Source organism: Hemiscyllium ocellatum, chromosome 14 (assembly GCF_020745735.1).
Source record: "Hemiscyllium ocellatum isolate sHemOce1 chromosome 14, sHemOce1.pat.X.cur, whole genome shotgun sequence".
NCBI lineage: Eukaryota > Metazoa > Chordata > Chondrichthyes > Orectolobiformes > Hemiscylliidae > Hemiscyllium > Hemiscyllium ocellatum.
Window position 1 is genome coordinate 20,306,102 of NC_083414.1, and position 24,231 is coordinate 20,330,332.

A 24,231-nucleotide genomic window follows, 5' to 3' on the forward strand; every position below is an offset into this window, starting at 1 on the left:
GCCAAAGTGCATAGATTAGATTAGATTACTTACAGTGTGGAAACAGGCCCTTCGGCCCAACAAGTCCACACCGACCCGCCGAAGCGCAACCCACCCATACATTTGCCCCTTACCTAACACTACGGGCAATATAGCATGGCCAATTCGCCTGACCCGCACATCTTTGGATTGTGGGAGGAAACCGGAGCACCCAGAGGAAACCCACGCAGACACGGGGAGGACGTGCAAACTCCACACAGTCAGTCGCCTGAGTCGGGAATTGAACCCGGGTCCCTGGTGCTGTGAGGCAGCAGTGCTAACCACTGTGCCACCGTGCCGCCCACCGTGCATAACTTCACATTTTCCCACATTATAATTATTCAGTGAAGTTTTTGACCACTGACTTAACTTGCCAATAACCCTCTACAGACTCTATGTGTCATCCTCACTACTTGTCTTTCCACCCATTTTTATGTCATATACAAACTTGTCTGCAGTATATTCACTTCATTAAATATATTGTAAATAATTGTCCCCAACACTGATCGCTGTGACAATAAACTAGTTACCAGTTCCCATCTGAAAAAGATCCCCATATTCGAGTCCTCTACATCTTATGAGCTAGACAAACTTCACTCCATGTTAATAAACTATTTTCAACACCATGTGCTTTTTTCTCATTAAGTAGCTCAATATCTGGTACTTTATCAGATACATTTTGGAAATTTAAGGATATTAAATCCACTTGTTTCCCTTTATCCATCCTGCTTCTTTCCTCTCTCTAATAAAGAAGTCAAGCATGATTTTCCCTTCATGAAGCCATGCTGCGTTGACTTGATTGCATTACATATTTCTATTAGTATGAGTTTGGTAGGCAGTATCGTACTTTCATTAAAAGTAAATATTTCAATTGCTTTAACTGGTATATGCTCAGTCTACATTAATTTTTTGGTTATTTCATAAGAGTACAAAATCAGGCTAATCCAGTATGCAGATAACAAATAGGTTGTTTGCAAGTTATTCTCATTGTGTAAACACAGACTACTGAACGAAACTGGATGGAATTTTGGATGATACCTGAGGAATCAATGGGTAGCAGATCAGAAAACCATTGAAACCTTCAACTGCCCTTGCCAAAGCTCTGTAACTGAGTTTCTCTTGTCTGTCAAAGTCCACTCCCCAGTCTTAAAGTTTCTGATTCATACCACTTGTATTTTCTTATGCTCTTGAGTGATATTAATAGTGGAAAAAGACATGATAAGCACCACTCACGGATGTCCAGAAATTTAGCCCTGACAATTTATGCTGATATATTTGGAAGCTTATCTCAAGGTTAAAACAAGGTTACTAGATTGCTGCAAAGAGATTTTTATCTGATGGCTATTCAATGCAATTCAGAAAAGTATGATTATTTAGTCAAATAATGCGGCTTGATGCTTTATGCATTGTCCAGCAGTTTTGCTGTGTGATTGATGGTAATAGAGTCGCATATTTTACAGGGTGGTCTCATTGTGTGATTAATGCTCTATTCTCTACCCAGAGGTCTGACTGTATGACTGATGATTTTACCAAATTAAAGCAAAATTTGACCAAATCTGTTGAGAGGTTTGATTAAAGCAAGGGGTAGCAGATAATTCTAAAAGCTTGGCTGCCTTATTTAAAGCAAACAGGACTTAGTCTACTACTCTCAAAATATCAAAGCATAATTTATTAACAAGAGGGTTCATTCAATGCAATTTGAGTACATTCTGTAATGGTATTTTGGGGGGGGGGGGTGGAGAATGTAATGGTTTCTCTAAATAATTAGAAAATGTGCATTTCACAGCATATGGCAATAATCACTCCAATTTTCGAATAATAATGCTGATTACACCAAATAATTTTTAAAGACTCACATTAGACTCTCCAGAGGAAAATCATACACAATATTACTTTGTTTACTGTGGTACTGTCATTTTGAAATTGTGTTATGAACCTTGCAATTACCTTTTAAGATGTAAGTAATTAAGTTACTTAATTTATCTTACTAATGATTATCGATAATTAATGCACAGCTAACATCAATGTGACAACAACTAGCATTACTTGGTCAAAGGTTCACACAGATGTCTTTGACTGAGTGATGTTGTAAGGTGGTCTGATTTAACAGTGTAACTTTACGGTTGAACAATAGGCTGTTGAATTGCTCGGAGTCTCTTGGAGTTGGGAAGGCTGGATTTACTGATTCTTGTCTTGTATAGCATTATTATATCATTCTGGCGTGAGGGTAACCCTTTGATAAATGTAAGAACAGTTAAAGCTGCAAATAGTAGCAATAAGCAGGTTTCAACACTTCAGTTAGTCACGTATAGACAGGTCAACCTGGCATTGTAGCATTAATCTGTTATCCTGTGCCACCTGATTGACGTTCTTTTGCTAGAATATATACGTGTGAAGCAGTACTCTGTAATAAGCTAGACTTGTGGCTGCTACTGCCCTCAAAAGAAGGATGGGCATGTGGAAAGTAAAACTCAGAAGGTCCGTAAAACCAAGAGTGTGAGATTCTGACAGATAGGTAGACAGAAGATGAAATGCAAGCTTCAAAACCTCATGGATACCAATGCCCATCTGGATTCTTCTTCCCCTCTGCTTTTCCCCTGACTCTATCTCTTCTTCTACTCCTACACCTTGCTAGGTATTTATCATAATTCCACTTTTCTGATCTGGTCAGAATGATCTGGTTTCAATAAAGACCTTAGTTTTATCTCTTTATGCCCCCACCTCAATGAATTTCAGACATGACATGACCTTTATTCACTCTTGGGATGTGAGCATTGTTGGCTGGCCAGCATTTATTACCCATCCCTATTTATCCTTGAGAAAGTGGTAATGAGTGATCTTTTTGAACCACTGCAGTCCATGTGCTATAGGTAGATCCACAATGCCCTTAAGAAGGGAATTCCAGGATTTTGATCCAGCAATAGTAAAGGAAAAGCCCTACATTTCCAAGTGAGTGGCTTAGTGAAGAGTTTGCAGGTGGTGGTGTTCCCATGTATTGGCTGCCCTTGACCTTCTAGGTTGAAGTAGTTGTTGGTTTGGAAGGAGCTGTCTAAGAATCTTTGATGAATATCTGCAGTGCATCTTGTGGATAGAACACACTGCTGCTCCTGAGTGTCAGTGATGGAGGGAGTGGATGCTTGTGGATGTGGTACCAATCAAGCAGGCTGCTGCACCTATCCAGACAAATGGGGAGCATTCCATCACATTTCTAACTTGTGCCTTGTAGATAATGGAAAACTCTTTTTTCTGTCACCTTCATCTCCATGTCTACTTCTTTGGACAGGAATCCCGTCCCAGTCCATAGACCCTTTCACTCATCTCCATTATCCCCTCTCGACCTGGAACCTTCCCTCTGGTGTTTTACTGACAATTAATTTCTTCAATGAGAATGGCTGGTGTGACATCAGCCATCTTAATTTCTCTGTTGCCCTCACCCACTTTAACTCCCTCAGAACTTTTGCGCTCTTCTCTCAGGTCTAACCTTGAATTGGTTATCAAACCTACTGATAAGGAAGTGTTATTATCATCTGGTGTGGTAGCCCTGCCTTGCACCAACTTCCTTCTTCACCTAGCTGAGCTTGTTCTCACTTTGAACAGTTTTTCCTTTAACTTGTTTCACATCCAGCAGTCAAACATGTGGCAATGGGTGTCTGCATGACCCCAGTTATGGTTGTCTCTTTGTGGGGTATGTGAAACATTCCTTTAGGCCTTCAACCATAACTTCTCCAACACACTGATGATATCACCAGTGCTGCTTTCTGGTCTATGGAATTGAAAGAGTTCATCAATTTTGATCCAATTTCCATCCTTCTCTCATTTCACTTGGTCCATTTCTGTCTCTTCTTCTCCCTTTCTTGATTTTACTGTTTTTAATTCTGAGAAAGAGCTGCCCATCAATATCCACTTACCGAATCCCAGAGTTACCCTTCCTCACACCCTGTTTCCTTCAAGGGATTCCAATCTATTTTCTTACTTTTTGCATCTCTGTCACATTCCAGTGATGCCACCTTCCAGTGGAATGCCTCTGAAATGCTGTCCTTTTTCTTCAACTGAGGATAAACTGTGACCACTCCACTCCTCACCCCCCACCACATGTACACACACACATACACACACACAATGGTTGATTAGATCCTTCAATCCCGTCTGACACATCTCTTCCACTCTGTCCTCACCCTTCCCCTTCCTCCACTGTTAGCATTCCACAGGGACATTCCCTTTCTGACACCCTGGTTCACTCTTCCATCATTTTCTCACTTACCCATGAAACCTTCTAATGCAAATGCAAAAGATGTAAAAACTGCCCATTCACTCCCCTCCTCATCATTGTCCAAGGCTTTAAGTATGCTTTCCAAGTGAGGCAATGTTTTAATTGCCTATTTTTTCAATCTAATCCAGTGCATCCATTGGTCACAATGTGGTTTTCTTTACATTAGCAAGACAAAATGGAGACAGAGACTTTGCCTAATGTCTCTGCTCTTTCCCTAAGACTGACCTTGACATTCCAGTTCATTGTCATTTCAATAAACCATTTTGCTCCCCTTCTAGTATTTCCATCCTTGGCCTGTTATAGTGTTCCAACAAAGCTCAATGCAAGCTGAAAGAACAATACCTCATTTCCCACTCAGACATTTTCCATATTGAGTACTACAACTTCAGTGTACACCCCCTGTACTCCATTTTTCTTATATTGCTCAACCTGCAATTGCCATGCCTTGACTGTGCATTGTTCGATTTTATCTCAGCAGAGTGAACCCATTTTCTCATTTTCACAATGAACATTTATATCTATTTTACATATCTGTTACTCCTTCACCACCGTGCTTTTGTTACCTTTATGTTTTGATCTGAGCTCACCATCTCTTTTAATTGCTCCTTCTCTCTCTGTCACTTGCGTGAAAATCATCATTTTCCAGCTCCATTCCGTTCTGAAGAAGAGTCATGCTGGACTTGAAGCATTCATTATGTATTGCTATCCCCAGATACTGCTGAAAATGTGTTGCTGGAAAAGCGCAGCAGGTCAGGCAGCATCCAAGGAGCAGGAGATGCATTTTGGGCATGAGCCCTTCTTCAGATACTGCCAGACCTGCTGAGTTTCTCCAGCACTTCCTGCTTTTATTTCAGTTACTAACAGATGATGCATTAGGCACTGACTAAAACTCATTTTTTACTGCAATAACTTATTTTCAGGTGTATTAATCAAACTACATCAATTTACGACTATTAAGCATGCCAAGGAATTTTGTTTTAAAAATTATATTGAAGAAAGGATGTTCTATAGCCAATTGTTGTACAATCCTCAAAATTAGCTGAAATTGGATAGTACCTTAAAATGAGGGCAGATGGACACTTAAATGCAAAAATCTGGAAGCTGCTGTCCAAGGTGCATGAAATGTATTTCATTACCTGCCTTTCTATTCAAACATATTGAGTCAAGATGGTTCTGAATTTGTAGAAATGGACTACTCACTACAGAATTTTGGGTTTGCCCATTTCTGTCTAATTCTTTTTTAATGATATGATTTTTCTTATGTATCATTCAGCAACCTTGCTGACAGTGAAAATCACATTTTACAAGTGTGGTGTTTCATTCCTTCTGATGTTAGACGGAGATTTTTTTTTGTTTCTTGTTTCAATTAATTTATTCTTTCTCTTTTATTTTGTAGCTGAGTTGATGTTAAATTCACACATCAAACAGACATTTCCTGGTTGAATTGTTCATGACTCATTCTTCAATCTGTTTGGTTAAGCTAATATATTATTGCTTGCTTTGTATACACAGGTGCTCTAAAGAGGTAGCCAGGCCATTTCAGTATCCCATTTGCAATAAACTGCCTTGTGTTGCATCTTACTGGGATAAATTAAGCCCTGCTACTCCTGGAGATGTCACAAAAGATTTCACAAAATGTGCAAAGTTCGCCAATTTACCTAGCCTTCAGACCATGTTACTGTACTTGACAAGAATTACGAATTATTACAAGTAATGATTCTAGATACAGATAAACAGTTACAGTTTATAACTATTGGCATGTAATACTACAAATTAGAACTCTAATTCCCATTTAAATTCCCCCTCGCATGCACAGGTGCGCTGCCTCTCTTTCTCACACACACACACAGACAAACAGTCAGGTTAAAATAGATTCTGGCAGAGGGATGATCTAGAAAGACAGTTCAGTAGTTTTTGTTCTCAAGTTTTGTGGTTCCTTTTGACTCTCCTACTGAACAACATGTTCCTTCATTTGCCTTTCTCCGGATGTTTCTACTGGTTGGTAGGAGACGCAAGTTACTTATAAAAATTTTCTGACTTATCAGTTAAAATTCATACCTTAAAACTGTTGCAGTAATGATAAGCTGGTTTTCGTCAGGTTTAATGTGAATTTTGAATGCAGATAACAGAGAGACTGCTCTAGAATTGGGGAAAACTGAACATCTCCATCTTTATAACTTGTTCCCAGCTCCAAGTTGATCAGAGGCACCAATCATGCAGTCATAGGCACACAAAATTGTCTGTTATCAAGAGAGAGAGAGAGCATGAGGCGGTGAGAGAGGGGAGTGAAAGAGCCATTTGGGGTGGCATGGTGACTCAGGGGTTAGCACTGCTGTCTCACAGATCCAGGGACTCAGGTTCGATTTCAGCCTTGGGTGACTGTTGTGTGGAGTTTGCGCATTCTCCCTGTGTCTGCAAGGGTTTCCTCCCACAGTCCAAAGATGTGCAGGTCAGGCGAAGTGGCCATTCTAAATTGCCCATAGTGTTAGGTGCATTAGTCAGAGGGAAATGGGTCTGGGTGGGTTGCTCTTTGGAGGACCTGTTGGGCCAAAGGACCTGTTTCCACACAGTAGGGAGTCTAATCAATAACTGGTCACTAGTCCACAGACAACTCAACTTCTTGTCACCACATCCATACTTGGCTCTAAGTCTTCTGCAACTCAATCTTAAATTGCTGTTTGTTCAAGCAATTATTTAGATGATGCCTGCAGTGCGTGTCAGAATATTTGCTTTCAAAACATGTAACCACAGGTTTTAAAATAGCTCTTTCTCATTTCAGTCCAGGTGCCTTAAAGACAACTATTAATTTAACCTGGAGCAGTGTTTTGTAGAGCAATAAGATGGTGTTATTTTCCGGGTCTGTAGATTGTGGAGGAGCAAAAATGGCCTTTAGTCGAGTGACGTACTTCTTGTCAGATGTGGGAGTTTAATGGGTTACTGTGGATTATATCTGCAATAAATGTTGTTGGTTGCTATTCTTATCAGATCGAATGGATCAGTTGGAGAGACAGTTAGAAGCAATGAGGAATTTGCAACAGCAACAGTATGTGAGGAATGGCTGTTAAAGGAAGGGGGGAAGGTCTCAGATATAGTCACAGAGATGGGTTAACTCCAGAAAAGGTAAGAGAGGTAGGCAGCTAGTGCAGGAGCCTTCTGTGGCTATCCCTATTTCAAACAAGTATGCTGTTTTGGAAAATGGATTCTCAGGGGAACATTGTTCGAACAGCCGAATTTCTGGTACTGAGACTAGCACTAATGCAATGAGGGGTATGTCGGGTTCCAATAGGTCAATTGTGTTAGGGGACTCTCTAGTCTGAGGTACAGACAGACGTTTCTGTGGCCAGCAGCAAAAAATCAGAATGATGTATTCCCGGGTGCCAGGATCAAGGATGTCTCAGAGACGGTGCAGAATGTTCTCAAGGGAGAGAGGGGCCAGCAGGAGGTCATTGTCTGCATTGGAACCAATGACATAGGAAGGGAAAAAGGTAGAGATTCTAAAGAGAGATTACAAAGAGTTAGGCAGGAATTTAAAAAGGAGGTCCTTGAGAATATTAATATCTGGATTACTCCCGGCGCTATGTGCCAGTGAGGGCAGGAATAGAAGGATAGAGCAGATGAATGCATGGCTGAGGAGCTGGTGTATGGGAGGAGGATTCACATTTTTGGACAATTGGAATCTCTTCTGGGGTAGAAGTGACCTGTACAAGAAGGACAGTTTGCACCTAAATTGGAAGGGGACTAATACACTGGCAGAGAGATTTGTTAGAGCTGCTTGGGAGGATTTAAACTACTAAGGTGGGGAGTGTGTGGGGGGGGGAGAGTGTGGGGGAACCCAGGGAGATAGTGGGGAAAGAGATCAATCTGAGACTGGTACAGTTGAGAACAGAAGCAAGTCAAACAGTCAGGGCAGGCAGGGACAAGGTAGGACTAATAAATTAAACGGCATTTATTTCAATGCAAGGGGCCTAACAGGGAAGGCAGATGAACTCAGGGCATGGTTAGGAACATGGGACTGGGATATCATAGCAATTATAGAAACATGGCTCAGGGAAGGGCAGCTTAATGTTCCAGGATACAAATGCTACAGGAAGGATAGAAAGGGAGGTAAGAGAGGAGGGGGAGTGGCGTTTTTGATAAGTGATAGCATTACAGCTATGTTGAAGACGGATATTCCTGGAAATACATCCAGGGAAGTTATTTGGGTGGAACAGAGAGATAAGAAAGGGATGATCACCTTATTGGGATTGTATTATAGACCCCCCAATAGTCAGAGGAAAATTGAGAAACAAACTTGTAAGGAGATCTCAGTTATCTGTAAGAATAATAGGGTGGTTATGGTACGGGATTTTAACTTTCCAAACATAGACTGGGACTGCCATAGTGTGAAGGGTTTGGATTTGTTAAGTGTGTACAAGAAAATTTTCTGATTCAGTATGTGGATGTACCTACATGAGAAGGTGCAAAACTTGACTTACTCTTGGGAAATAAGGCAGGGCAGGTGACTGAGTTGTCAGTGGGGGAGCACTTTGGGGCCAGTGACCATAATTCTATTAGATTTAAAATAATAGTGATAAAGGATAGACCAGATCTAAAAGTTGAAGTTCTAAGTTGGAGAAAGGCCAATTTTGACAGGATTAGGCAAGAACTTTCAAAAGCTGATTGGGGGCAGATGTTCGCAGGTAAAGTGACAGCTGGAAAATGGGAAGCCTTCAGAAATGAGATAACGAGAATCCAGAGAAAGTATATTCCTGTTAGGGTGAAAGGGAAGGCTGGTAGGTATAGGGAATGCTGGAAGACTAAAGAAATTGAGGGTTTGGTTAAGAAAAAGAAGGAAGCATATGTCAGGTATAGACAGGATAGATCGAGTGAAGTCTCAGAAAAGTATAAAGGTAGTAGTCATATACATAAGAGGAAAATCAGGAGGGCAAAAGGGGGACATGAAATACCTTTGGCAAATAGAATTAAGGAGAATCCAAAGAGTTTTTACAAATATATTATGTACAAAAGGATAACTAGGGAGAGAATAGGGCCCCTCAAAGATCAGCAAGGAGGCCTTTGTGTGGAGCTGCAGAAAATAGGGGAGATACTAAACGAGTATTTTGCATCAGTATTTACTGTGGAAAAAGATATAGAAGATATAGAAAGTAGGGAAATAGATGGTGACATCTTGCAAAATGTCCATATTGCACAGGAGGAAGTGCTGGATGTCTTGAAACGCATAAAGGTGGATAAATCCCCAGCACCTGATCAGGTGTAGCCACAAACTCTGTGGGAAGCTAGATAAGTGATTGCTGGGCCTCTTGCTGAGATACTTGTATCATCAATAGTCACAGGTGAGGTGCCAGAAGACTGGTGGTTGGTTAACGTGGTGCCACTCATTAAAAAGGAAAGTAAGGACAAGCCAGGGAACTACAGACCAGTGAGCCTGACGTCGGTGGTGGGCAAGTTGTTGGAGGGCATCCTGAGAGACAGGATGTACAAGTATTTGGAAAGAAAGGACTGATTTGTAATAGTCAACATGCCTTTGTGCATGGGAAATCATGTCTCATAAACTTGATTGAGTTTTTTGAACAAGTAACAAAGACGATTGGTGAGGGCAAAGTGGCAGACGTGATCTATATGAACTTCAGTAAGGCATTCGACAATGTTCCTCAAGGGAGATTGGTTAGCAATGTTAGATCTCATGGAATACAGGGAGAACTAGCCATTTGGATACAGAACTGGCTCAAAGGTAGAAGACAGAGGGTGGTGCTGGACGGTTGTTTTTCAGACTGGAGGCCTGTGACCAGTGGAGTGCCACAAGGATCGGTGCTGGGTCCTCTACTTTTCATCATTAATATAAATGATTTGGATGCGAGCATAAGAGTAAGTTTGCAGATTACACCAAAATTGGAGGTGTAGTAGACAGTGAAGAAGGTTATCTCAGATTAAACAGGATCTTGATCAGATGGGCCAATGGGAAGAGAAGTGGCAGATGGAGTTTAATTCAGATAAATGCGAGGTGCTGCATTTTGGGAAAGCAAATCTTAGCAGGACTTATATACTTAATGATAAGGTCTAGGGAGAGTTGCTGAATAAAGAAACCTTGGAGTGCAGGTTCATAGCTCCTTGAAAGTGGAGTCACAGGAAGATAGGATAGTGAAGAAGGTATTTGGTATGCTTTCCTTTGTTGATCAGAGTATTGAGTACAGGAGTTAGGAGCTGAAAATGTGTTGCTGGTTAAAGCGCAGCAGGTCAGGCAGCATCCAAAGAACAGGAAATTTGACGCTTTGGGCATAAGCCCTCCATTCCTGATGAAGGGCTTATGTCCGAAACGTTGAATTTCCTGTTCCTTGGATGCTGCCTGACCTGCTGCGCTTTAACCAGCAACACATTTTCAGCTCTGATCTCCAGCATCTGCAGACCTCACTTTTTACTACAGGAGTTAGGAGGTCATGTTGTGGCTGTACAGACCATTGGTTCGACCACTGTTGGAATATTGCGTGCAATTCTGGTCTCCTTCCTATCGGAAAGATGTTGTGAAACTTGAAAGTGTTCAGAAAAGATTTACAAGGATGTTGCCAGGATTGGAGGATTTGAGCTATATGGAGAGGCTGAACAGGCTGGGGCTATTTTCCCTGGAGCGTCGGAGGCTGAGGGGTGACCTTATAGAGGTTTACAAAATTATGAGGGGCATGGATAGGATAAATAGACACAGTCTTTTCCCTGAGGTGGGGGAGTCCAGAACTAGAGGGCATAGTTTTAAGGTGAGAAGAGAAAGATATAAAAGGGACCTAAGGGGCAACGTTTTCAGGCAGAGGGTGGTATGTGTATGGAATGAGCTGCCAGAGGAAGTGATGGAGGCTGATACAATTGCAACATTTAAAAGGCATTTGGAAAAGTATATGAATAGGAAGGGTTTGGAGGGATATGGGCCAGGTGCTGGTAGGTGGGGCTAGATGGGTTGGGATGTCTGGTCGGCTTGGACGGGTTGGACCGAAGGATCTGTTTCCATGCTGTACATCTCTATGACTCTATGACATAGTCCTTACACCTGCAAAAGCTCCTGAAAATAAATGTGCAAAGCAACTTAAGCGAAATGCAGCCACTCCTGTTCACCAGTTACAGGAAATCTGACTTCATGTAGTCATGATTTGGAGATGTCAGTGTTGGACTGGGGTGTACAAAGTTAAAAATCACACAACACCAGGTTATACTCCAACAGGTTTAATTGGAAGCACACTAGATTTTGGAGCACTGCTCCTTCATCAGGTGGTTGTAGAATCACACGTAGGTCAGACCAAGTAAGGAAGGCAATTTCCTTCCCTAAAGAGGATTAGTGAACCGGATGGGGTTTTCCCTGACAATTGATTCATGGTCATCATCAAACTCGTAATTCCAGATATTTATTTTATTCAAATTTTGTCATTTGCCATGGTGGGATTTGAACCCAGCTCCCCAAAGCATTTCCTGGGTCTCTGAGATTAATAGTCCATTAGCAATACCACTAGACCATTGCCTCCCCAAGCCTATGATTCTACAGTTAGGATAATATCCTTTGAAAACATGTTGAGAGTTTGGTTTGAATTTTAGGCATGATTTGTTTAATGATTCTACAGTGTTGATATGAGTATTTATAAAAAGTGGCACTGTGCTAATTACATGTTTCATTGAAATTCCTAAACAAACATACTTTACTGCATTTTCCCTTTAAAACATGCCAGATCCTCTCAGGAGAGCTTTAACTTCTGTAGCAGTCATTTAAACAGATAAGTCAACTGAACATTAAAGATTGTTATTAAAGTAATAACTATAAAGAGTAAAGAGTTTTCATGGAAGGTGGCAGCTGGAAAAGTAAGAGCCTTGTTCATTAAGAATACATTTAAAAACTCCTGTACACTTCAGCTGAAATTCCTCATTTCAGTCTTCTAGGCCCAAGCATCTTTAGTGGCCCGTCAATAACTTTCTCTTCATCACGAAGTCAGAATGGGGAAAGTTCATTGATCATTGTCATGTTTTGTACCATTTGCGTTTTGTTAAATAATAAATCAGTCCCCAACTGCACGCTGCGAGATCTGAACAACATGCAGGATTTAGATAAGAGGTGAGGAACCCATTCAAACCTGACACTTATCTGCAATGATTATCACCTTCCTTTGGCATCAATACTCTGATTGAATCCCCCACATATTGGTGAGAGAAGTGGGGAGGTATTGGTCAGTCTGAACTAAACTTTTAACATGTCCAACCACATACACATATTGCATGTAAGAACAAGTTGAAGGCTGAAAATTGTGTTGAATGAGTCACCTCCTGACTCACCAAAACATTTCCAGGGCCAAAAAGTGTGATAGAATACTTCGTATTTGCCTGGATGGATGTGACAAAGATAAGCACCCTATTCACCATCCATGCATTTTATTTTCATTAAATCAGGCAAGGTGGGCTTAGTTGGCTGGACCTACACTTAATGCCCATCTCTAACTACCCTTGAGTAGTTAATGATGAACTGGCCCTCCTTGAATGACTGTAGTCTATATAGTGTAGATACACCTATGATGCTGTTCGGGGGCAAGTTCTAAGATATTGACCCAGCAAAAGTGAAAGAACAGCAATATATTTCCAAGTCAGGATGGTGAGTGCCTTGGAGAGGAATTTGCAGTTAGTGTTTTTCCCATGTAACTGCTCCCCTTACCTTTCTAGGTGATAATATTTTAGGTTTGGAAGTTTTTTCCAAGGATCTTTGGTGAATTTCTGCAGTGCATTTCATAGATAGTACACACTGCTTATACTGAATGTTGGTGGTGCAGGTTACAAATGTTTATGATGCTCAACAACCAGGTTGCTTTGCCTTAGATATTGAAAACCTTCTTGAGTGTTGTTGGAGCTGCACCCATCCAGGCAAATGACTTGTGCACCACAGATGGTGGACAGGCTTTTAGGAGTCAAGAGTTATTCACTGCAGGATTCCAAGCCTCTGACCTGCTTTGTAGTCACAATATCCTTACTTGAAAATATATTGCCTATCCTTTTATGTTGCTGAATCAAAATACTGCAGCCTCCCTGCAAATAGCACTGTGAGTGCAACCATAGCAGTGATCCAAGAATTGACAGCTCACCACCATCTTCTCAAGACCAATAAATAAGGGCAATTCCTGTAAACAATGGACAATAACTAAGAGTCCAGCTGGTGAAGCTCATATTTCCTAAATGAATAATAAAAGAATTAACATTGTAAGGCCAGATCTGTTCAGTTTCTGGTCAATGGTAACTCCCAGGAAGTTGACAGTGGGGGATCCAATGATGGTAACATCATTCAATGTCAAGGGGTGATGGTTAGATTCTCTCTTGTTGGCCATTACCTAGTACTTGTCTGATGTGAATATTTCTTACCACATCAGCCCAAGACTGGATATTGTATAGATAAGCAGGAGACTGGAAGAACATAGCAATATTGTCAAGCTCTTGCTGAATTTGGGCATTGACTGTGTCACCATCTGAGGAGTTGCAAATGGTGCTGACCACTGTGAAATCATCAGTGAACATCCTCACCTTTGACCTTATAATGAGGGAAGTTCATTGATGAAGCAGCTGAAAATGGCTGGGCCTAGGACACTACCCTAAGGAATTCCTGTGGAGAGATGTCCTGGAGCTGAGGTGACTGATCTCTACTAAATACAGCCATGTTCATCTGTGCCAAGTTTGATTCCAGAGTTTTCTCCCAATTCCCATTGACTCTAATTCTGCTAGTGCATATGATTTACAAGTAACTGCAGTAACTTACTGAGGCTTGTTCAATAGCACCTCCAATCCAATGACCGCAGCCCACTAAAAGGACAAGTACAGCATGTGCATGAAAACATCACAATTAGATTCCTTACAGTGTGGAAACAGGTTCTTCAGCCCAACAAGTCCACACCAACCCTCCGAAGAATAACCCATCCCCCTCTGACTAATGCACCTAACATTATGGGCAATTTAGCATGGCCAATTCACCTGACCTACACATCTTTGGACTGTGGGAGGAAACCAGAGCACCTGGAGGAAAACCCAGCAGACAGAGGGAAAATGGGCAAAGTCCACACAGACAGTCGCCTGAGGCTAGAATTGAACTAGGTACCCTGCTGCTGTGAGGCAGCAGTGCTAACCACTGAGCCACCATGCCACCCATTCACTGAACCACTGTGCTGCACATGGCCTGTAACCTCTCCTCCAAATTACATATCACTTTTGACTTGGTATTGTTGTCCCTTTCTTATCACTGGACCAGAATTCTGGATGTCCTATAGATGCACCATGCCAACACCTTTGCCACAATGACTGCAGTGCCTGCAAATTACCTCCATCTTAAAGGAATTAGTAATGAACAAAGGAATACTTTTCACCAAAAATGTTCTAATAACACAGTATGCCAAGTCCACAGCACTCATAGATCCCATAAGTTGGATGCCTGGCGCTACAGGGGAAATCAGTGCCAGGTAGTTACACACAGTGCTGATATCTAATTGTGACTGGGCTTGAATCTCATCAAAGCTTTTCAATTAGAAAGCTGATAATGATTCAATTTCTGTCAATTACTGTTAATCTTCAGAGGCACCTGTGGATTCACAATTTCATTTTTCCTGTCATTTGAAAACTAAAAGAAAGAAAATCATCAAAAAACCTTCTGATCACTGTTTTTGCAAGTTATTTCCTGTAATTTTCTGCAAAAGCTCTGATTAGATTCATTTACATTTACTTCTGGGAGATTCACCATTGGAGGATATCAACTGACACCATTATTTTCTAAATGGGTGTCTAAATTATAGTTTGACTTGTTGCAAACTTTAAATTACTGTTTAGAATCAATCATCGTGGAATGTATTGTAACAAATTCCAATCCTTGTTTTACAGTTAATCATGTTTGGATCTGCTTAAAGCCAAATGACTTCAAAATATTCTCATTGCCATCAGATCAATAGAAACAGCTCTATCAGATAGTAGCAAATGTTTCCTCCCCAGTCAACCCAGTCACACCAAATGGGTAAAAAGGTTCCAGGAGATGATCAAAAAGCATTCATTGAGATGGAATCTGCTTCAAATGGAAGGATTCAGATGAGACAGGCTGGAACATCTCCATTAGTGAGACAGATGTGGGCACAAATGCTGGACAAAAGTATCTATGTCCATCTCATAGCAAAAGAAAATCGCAGCAGATAGATGTATCTGCATCTATTGAATTGGCACATCCGTGTTGACAGAAACATCTGCATGGGACAGACAGGAACATCTCCATCCAGAACATTTTGTATATGATGGACAGAAACATCTGTATCTGATCAGCAGAAACATTTCTACCAGATGTAAACATCTCCATCAGATAAACAGAAGCGCCTGCATCAGATGGGGCTGAACATCTGCATTAAATATAAACATACCGGTCTGATGAACAGAAAATTCTCCATCAGATAGAAGGAGAGAGAGTAAAACATCTGCAATTAATGGACAAAAGGACACATCAAACAGACCGAACATTCCCATTCTAATCTGATAGCTGGAAGCCTGTACTGAATGAGGTAAGCTGGAAGTGTCCCCATCAGAGAAACATTCCTTTTCCAATAGGAACAGCTTCACAACTCAACTGTTGCCAGAAATGTTATGATTTTTTCGGACAAAAAATATCCTCTGCTTTATTCAATAGGGGGAGGGTGAACTCTGTGACAACAAAGTTAATCCAAGTCGATTCTTCTCCAAGCTGAGGAGAAATATTAGCTGGGCCATGTCAATCACTGTGTGCCTGGACATTTTTATAAGGCACGAAAAAGGCAGCATGTCCATCAGATGTAAAGAAACAACTCTACCAGTGAACAGAAATATCTTCATACCCTGCGTCCAATCCTTCAGTTCTTACGTGATAACCATCCCAACACTCAATAAACTTCATTCAATATAACAAATGGTTCAATTATCAATAGCTAAAAAAGATTATGGAAGTTTGATGGCTATCTGTAACACCCAGACTCGGATTCACGCAGCGCAGAAAAGACCCATCGAGTCTGCACTGACATTACTAGTACTAAAAGTACGCTTTTCCCAACTCTCCGCACTTGTCTCAAACATCTCAGCCTTTCACCTCTGGCAGACAGCAGTCGACATACCGCACCACCATCCCACCCCCCTCACCCACACACACACACACAGAGGAACTGAGCGAAAGTTGACTGACTGTGCTGTGACTGTTCCTGCAATAAACTCCCTGTCCCTCATGTCATCCAGAGAAAATGTATCAGTCATTGTGCAGTAGATGTCCATCATACTGAGGGGTGGGTCAGGACATTCCGAAGGAGCACTTGAGGCTGCGCCCGCTACCAGGGTCAGTCTGATCCTGGGAACTGAGAGAAACCCCGGTGTCAGGGTGATAGGAGGGTTTAAGCTTCAATGCACAAAATACTACCGGTGCTGGAAATAAAAGACAGCCAAAACTCAATAAAAACTGGAAACACCCAGCAAGTGAGGCAGGGTCTGTGGGGAGAAACATTCTGGACGATTCGGCTGATGAACTGAACGATCACCCCGACCTTCCTGTGACCTTTCATCCCCCACAGTTCATCCATCAGGTCATTGAGCTGAAACCTCCCCTCGGTTTCTCTCCTCAGTTGACCAGCTGTTTTGTGTTTTTCCTTTGGTGTTGCTTTTGTTCTTGTAAAGGTAAAGTAGATGAGGTATGACTTAGGGAAGTGACCATCCACTGACTCACTCTATCCCCTAACTCCCGCGCGAGTCGCTCCGTTCTTACCTGACGAAGAAGTAGTAAGTGTTGTTTTCCATGACCGTGTAAGAATGGCAAGGAAAGTAACCCAGTCCAGTCAGGTTAAACCTGGCCCCAGCCGGCATCTCCAACATACTGCCCCAGGCCTGGTCACACAGCAGCTCGACCTCTGCCGAGTAGAACAGGTCGGTGTCATATTGCCAGGGCAGGTAGTTATAGACGCTGTAAGTATCTTTGTGGACAGCCAGCACCTTGGCATAGATGATGATTTCGGCCAGTTCAGCTCGACACGACTCGCTTTGTGGTCTCCAATCGTGAGGTAGCTGACATCCCCAACTTCCCCCCAGGGCAGTGAGCAGCAGGATTGGGAATACCCAGCTCATTCTGTCCCAGTCTCAGTTCCTTCTTCCCGGATAGTTGAGAACAGTCTGGTCGAGTTAAGTGGGGTGGCGGATCGTTTAAACTCTTCCCGACGTGTGTAACCTCTGTTTGTTGCTCCCTACACTATTCCCAGCCCATGCAGCCAGCATCTTTTAAACCAACTTCATAAAATGCGTGTAAAATCCCCTCATCCAACGAGGCTCGTGTGGTTTACAGAATTTGTGCGATTGCTCTAAATCCTTTTTTTAAAAAAACCTCAAATCAGCAAGATCAGTTTTCAAGGGCTTTGAATCGCAAAGATTTTCTTAAAGCGACAGTACACCCGAAGCAGCCTCTGGCTTACGTTCAAATCCTGCCTCTTTTTCTCTTGAACTTTCAGAATTACATTAAAGGCATTAAAGTTCTATCGTTCTAGCCCGCTGGAGCTTCTAAGGACTGCGTCCAACTCGTTTTTTTTGTGGGGAACTTTTATTTGGACTTCATTACAGTAATTTACTTTTCCATAAACCTCTCTTGGATTTCTTGAGGTAAACAATCATTTTAACTGCTTGTGATGAAAAAAGGAAAATATGCAATTGTTGGAAATTTGAAACAAACATAGTGAAAATGCTCCAAATTGACAAGAGGCAGTTGCTGTCAGCAAAGGAATTGTACATACACAGGATCACAATACCAAGTGAAAATGTTAAACATTTGTGCAACCACAAAGCAACAGTACAATGCCATGAAGCAAGGTGGCCTCACCCACAGAGAACAATTTACAGGTGACAATTATAGTACATAGTAAGCATATTAATAGTGGGGGTGATTTCTGATTTCCTGTACATTTTAGTTATGTCCACTCTATAAGCCTATATAAAATTTGTTTTAAAAATTTCATGCGTGCTACTCATGAAGTTTCAACTTCATGTATATGCTTGAGTGCCTCAGTCCATATTGTGGGTTGCAATTCACACATTATTTTAAAATTAGAAATACATAAACAAAACAAGTTTATCTGTTTATTGACATGATTCAGGCTTGCCTTGCTCCTGTCCGAGTCATAGGCTCACACCACCTTTAATCCACCTGACACTTCATCATCTACAAAATCTCAATATTTCTGAGATGAAGGTGAATGATCACAGTTCATGGTAGGAGATGTCCTATTGTCTGCCAAATTCACCTACAACTAGTTATAATGGCCCTTTGAGGAGGATTAACAACAAAACTGAAAGCACTGTGGATGCTGGAAATCAGAAATAAAAAACAAAAGTAGGAATTGCTGGAAAAACACAACAGGTTTGGCAGCATCTGTTAATGTTTCGGATCCAGTGACCCTTCTTCTGATGTTTCCTTTCAAAACAATGCACCAATCAAACTATCACCTGGTAAACTGGTGTCATGGAAAACTTTGCAGTGTGAACAAGGGTGTTCTTGCCTTTAGCTGCAAATGTGTTGCTGGTCAAAGCACAGCAGGTTAGGCAGCACCTCAGGAATAGAGAATTCGACGTTTCGAGCATAAGCCCTTCATCAGGAATAGGCTTGCCTTTAGCCTTTCATACTTGCTACTGAGAGTTGTACTAAACACTGGAAACAATTACTAATGATATCAGTGACTGCACATTGCTGCTCCAAGGTACAGCCCAAGACTCCATCCACTACTGTTCAAATATTGAACAATGGGGCCTAACATGCATATGCAGCATTCAGAGTTCAAAAGCAAGTGTGATAGCATTCATGTCTTCCTTATTTAAAATGAAACTGCCTGTCTCATGCAAGAGTATTTTGGGTGAAATACTAAGCTGGGTGGCAGGGTGAAAATGATACTAAGCTAGGTGGCAGGGTGAAATGTGATAAGGATGTTAGGAGATTACATGGTGACCTGGACAAGTTAGGTGAGTGGTCAGATGCATGGCAGATGCAATTTAAATACATGTATGGTTATTCACTTTGGTGGCAAGAACAGGAAGGCAGATTACTACCAAAATGTAATCAATTTAGATAAAGGGGCAGTACAGAGAGATCTGGGTGTTCTTGTACACCAGTCAATGAAGGTAAGCATGCAGGTACAGCAGGTAGTGAAGAAGGCTAATAGCATGCTGGCCTTCTTAACAAGAGGGATTGAGTATAGATGCAAAGAGGTTCTTCTGCAATTGTACAGGACCCTGGTGAGACCACACCTGAAGTACTGTGTGCAGTTCTGGTCTCCAAATTTGAGGAAAGACATTCTGGCTATTGAGGGAGTGCAGTGTAGGTTCACGAAGTAAATTCCTGGAATGGCGGGATTACCTTACACTGAAAGACTGGAGCGACTGGGCTTGTATACTCTTGCGTTTAGAAGACTGAGAGGGAATCTGATTCAGACATATTAGATTATTAAAGGTTTGGACACTCTGGTGGCAGGAAACATATTTCTGCCGATGGGTGAGTGCCGAACCAGAGGACACAGTTTAAAAATACGGGGTAGACCATTTAGGACAGAGATGAGGAGAAACATCTTCACCCAGAGAGTGGTGGCTGTGTGGGATGCTTTTCCCCAGAGGGCAGTGGAGGCCCAGTCTCTGGATTCATTTAAGAAAGAGCTGGATAGAGCTCTCAAGGATAGCGGAATCAAGGGTTATGGAGATAAGGCAGGAACAGGATACTGATTAAAGATGGTCAGCCATGATCATATTGAATGGTGGTGCAGGCTTGAAGGGCAGAATGGCCTACTCCTACACTTATTGTCTATTGTTTAATCCGTTGGGTTCCATTCTGGAAAATGTCCAGGAGGTGGCATGCAATAAATTGTGTCCAAAAGAACATTCCCAACTCACATTGGGATTCCCAAACCCCCTGGGTTTGTCCTTGGAGCATTTAGTAATTAAACATTAATTTCTTAAAAATTGCCTTGAGCAGTTTGGGAAAAAAATAAATCATAATGGTATTAAAAATGTGGTAAGGATGTTCTGCTTTTTTGAGCACTAATTATCAGTAGTAAAGATATTGAAGATTGGGAAGCAAACACTGTTTGATTGGACAGGTTGCTTGGCAATGGGAGATCATAGGAAGGAATCTTCACTCTCAGCCAGAGTTAGCAACCCTGAGATCTAACAACTGACAAAGCTGGAACACCAAGGTCATGGTGGACAGTGCACCAATTTGGTAAAAACAATGACTGCAGATGCTGGAAACCAGATTCTGAATCAGTGGTGCTGGAAGAGCACAGCAGTTCAGGCAGCATCCGAGGAGCAGTAAAATCGACATTTTGGGCAAAAGCCCTTCATCAGGAATACAGGAATGTTGATTTTAACCCTACTGCGAATCCTCTTGCAAGGATGCCTGCCTTGAAGAAGTTTTCCTCCTCTCTCTGCAAAAATCTCAGAGAACCCCTCTCCCACTGCAACTCCCAGGTCATTTCCTCTGCCCTGAAGCTCTTCAACCATGTCCTGAAACAAACTCGCTACTACAGCCACATTTGCTTCCTCAGTGCCTGATTCCGTAACCAACTCATCCCACATGGACTCTGGACCACCTTTAAATCAGCAGAGTTCGGATCTGAACAGGACAAACAGTACAGACTACAGATTCAAAAACACCAGCAACGGTTCTCCTTCAGGATCCTCCGCTCCACGCTCGCAGCAATGCACCGGCACCTAACCTCTCTACAGTCAGCCCTGCCTCAGCTGAGGACCACACTCTCTCAGAATTGCACTGTACCAATTTGGTTCAAGCTTGGAACACGCAGGTGGGACTAGTTAAGTCTGGGATTATGTTCAGCATGGACTAGTTGGAGTGAAGGGTCTGTTTCCGTGTTGTATGACTCGGCAATCTAGAATGTCATTTAAATGCAGCATTGTTTCAGAGGTAAATTTTCAATGGTATGATCTGGCAGATGAAGCGTCAAACCAGGCTTCTAGATGTGTGACACCAAGTGAATATTAAAGATCCCTTGGCACTGTTCAAAGAGAAATAGTGTGCTGTCTTGTGGCCAAAATTCCTCATTCAACCAACAGAAAGGTTAACTGTTTATTTATCTCAGTCTTGATTGTAGGACTTTGCTGTGCACAAAATGTATTTACAATACAACACTTTACAATGTAACTTATTCTACATGCATATTTTGGGAAGTTTCTGAGAGATGTATTAAATTAATACATAAAGAAAGCTTCCAAAATGTTACTTAATTGTTACCGGAATGCTATATATTGAAGGATCATACCATTTGAGCCAATAAACATGAAGCTACTAAGAGATAATTAATCTGGAATGAGCAGTCTCCTCAGAGGCCAAAGCATGTTTACTTACTGCTAAAGTTATTGCATCATTAGGAGACTCTTTAACCAATTCTACACTCTTATTTTGCAACTTGATTACTCTTAAAATCTCTTGTTGGCCATTCTCTTTCAACTTAATTACTCTGCTTTCTTAGATAAAGATCTAATAAAATTATTCATTTGAAGAAACAAAGTACTTGACTTGAGTTTAGTCAGAAAGATAATTCTTTCAATTTGCAACACAGGAAGAAATGGAAATAATCAAGTAATTGCTTCAAATCTAGAATTGTGAATCTGATAGGATGAAAGTGTATGGTCACAGTGCCTTTGTTTCTTGCTTTGTATGGACCAGTGAACAGACCAGTTTTATCCAACCCTGACCTATTAATCACCTTCACAACATACGTCCATTTTTCTAAATCCCTCTTCGGTCTTTCTTCTCTCTATCACTTGTAGTCTTCTCCAGCATTACATCCTCCTAGAATCTCTGTGCTCCTCCAATTCTCATCTCTAGCATATTTTTGCTTGACCAGTGGTGACCATAGTTTCAGCTGGTAATGGCCCTAAGTTCTGGAATTCCCTAACCTCTCCACCTCCTTATCCCTCACCCATGCTTTTGAACAGGTACATGAATAGGAAAAGTTTAGAGGGATATGGGCCAAACACTGGAAAATGGGGCTAGCTCAGTTTAGGAAACTTAGTCGGCATGGATGAGTTAGACCAAAGTGCCTGTTTCTGTGCTATATGACTCTATGATTCTATTTAAAATGCTTCTTAAAACTAGCCCTTTCGCCAGTTTTTAATGATCTGTCATCATTATGGCTTGGTGTTGAATTTTGTTTCATTACATTGCTGTGAAGCACTTTGGAACATTCTATTACATTAAAATTGCTAGGTAAATTGCAAGTTGTTGTTGCAATTAGTGGCTGTATGTTTTCCCATGTGTCACTAGAAGCACGTCTGCAATCTCTTACCCTCTCCTGCAAAATAAAGTGACACTACTAACAATGACAGATGTTTTCTGCAAATTAAACATTCAGGACAATTACATTAGTCAAATTAGTTTGAAGAAATAAAGACTGCAGCATTTAGTATTCACAGACATTATTACGTAATTGAATACTGACCAGACTTGCATCTGATTAACTTTCAGAGATCAGACAAAAGCACATCAATACAGACACAGAAAAGGCTTACAGTATGCTAAGCAAGTACTAACTAATATGGACTGCCTAATTACACAGAACAAACAAGGTTAGACAAATTCAGTAGCTCAGGACGTATGGAAACAAAGTAGAATGGACATTTTAATCAACAAATCACCATTAGATTCACAGATAATCTTATCTCACTTTCAGGCTCATATTATTACCGTATATTCGCCTTGCATAGAGTGAGCAGTGCAGAGATTGGTCCACACTTATACTTCACAAAGTCCATCTCTAACCCAATTAGCATACCCTTCTTTTCCTTCCTCCGATATGTAGGAAAAGATAGAACATGGAACAATACAGCGCAGAATAGGCCCTTCGGCCCTTGATCTTGCGCTGACCTGTGAACCATTCTCAGCTCGTTCCTCCTACACTATCCCAAAATCATCTGTGTGCTTATCTAAGGATTGTTTAAATCTCCCTACTGTTGCTGAGTTGGCTACATTAGCAGGTAGGGCATTCCATGCCCATACCAGTCTCTGCGTAAAGACCCTGCCTCTGACATCTGTTTCAAATCTATCACCCCTCAATTTGTAGTTATGCCCCTTCGTACATGCTGATGTCATCATCCTAGGAAAAAGATTATCACTGTCTACCCTATCTAATCCTCTGATCATCTTGTATGTCTCTATCAAATCCCCTCTTAGCTTTCTTCTTGCCAATGAGAACAGGTTTAAGTCTCTCAGCCTTTCCTCATAAGACCTTCCCTCCAGACCAGGCAACATCCTGGTAAATCTCCTCTGCACCTTTTCCAATGCTTCCACATCCTTTCCGAAATATGGCGACCAGAACTGTACACAATATTTCATGTGTGGCCGCACCAGTCTTTGTATAGTTGCAGCGTGATATTGTGGCTCCGGAACTCAATCCCTCTACGAATGAAACCTAACACACCGTATGCCTTCTTAACAGCACTATCCACCTAGGTGGGCAACTTTCAGGGATCTATGTACATGGACTACAAGACCCCTCTGCACATCCACACTACCAAGAATCTTTCCATTGACCCAGTACTCTGCCTTCCTGTTATTCTTCCCAAAGTGCATCACCTCACATTTAGCTGCATTGAACTCCATTTGCCACCTCTCAGCCCAATTCTGCAGTTTATCCAAGTCCCCCTGCAACTTGTAACATTCTTCCACACTGTCTAATATTCCACCGACTTTAGTGTTATTTGCAAATTTACTAATCCATCCACTTATGCCTGCATTCAAGTCATTTATAAAAATGACAAACAACAGCGGTCCCAAAACAGACCCTTGTGGCACACCACTATTAACTGAACTCCAAGCTACATATTTTCCATCAACCACCACTCGCTGCCTTCTTTCAGAAAGCCAGTTTCTAATCCAAACTGCTAAATCAGCCTCAATTCCATGCCTCTGC

General features: G+C 41.5%; 1 protein-coding gene across 1 annotated transcript in view; it reads right to left on the bottom strand.

Moving 5' to 3' along the window:
* Window positions 1-17,672, bottom strand: part of LOC132822092 (coiled-coil domain-containing protein 3-like) — a 40,479-nt gene extending 22,807 nt beyond the window's left edge. The window contains exon 1 of the mRNA XM_060835117.1: window positions 17,043-17,672. Within this exon, the coding sequence (XP_060691100.1) occupies window positions 17,043-17,398 (356 nt within the window). The 5' untranslated portion in view covers window positions 17,399-17,672. The remainder of the gene's footprint in view (window positions 1-17,042) is intronic.
* Between the last annotated feature and the right edge of the window lie 6,559 nt (window positions 17,673-24,231).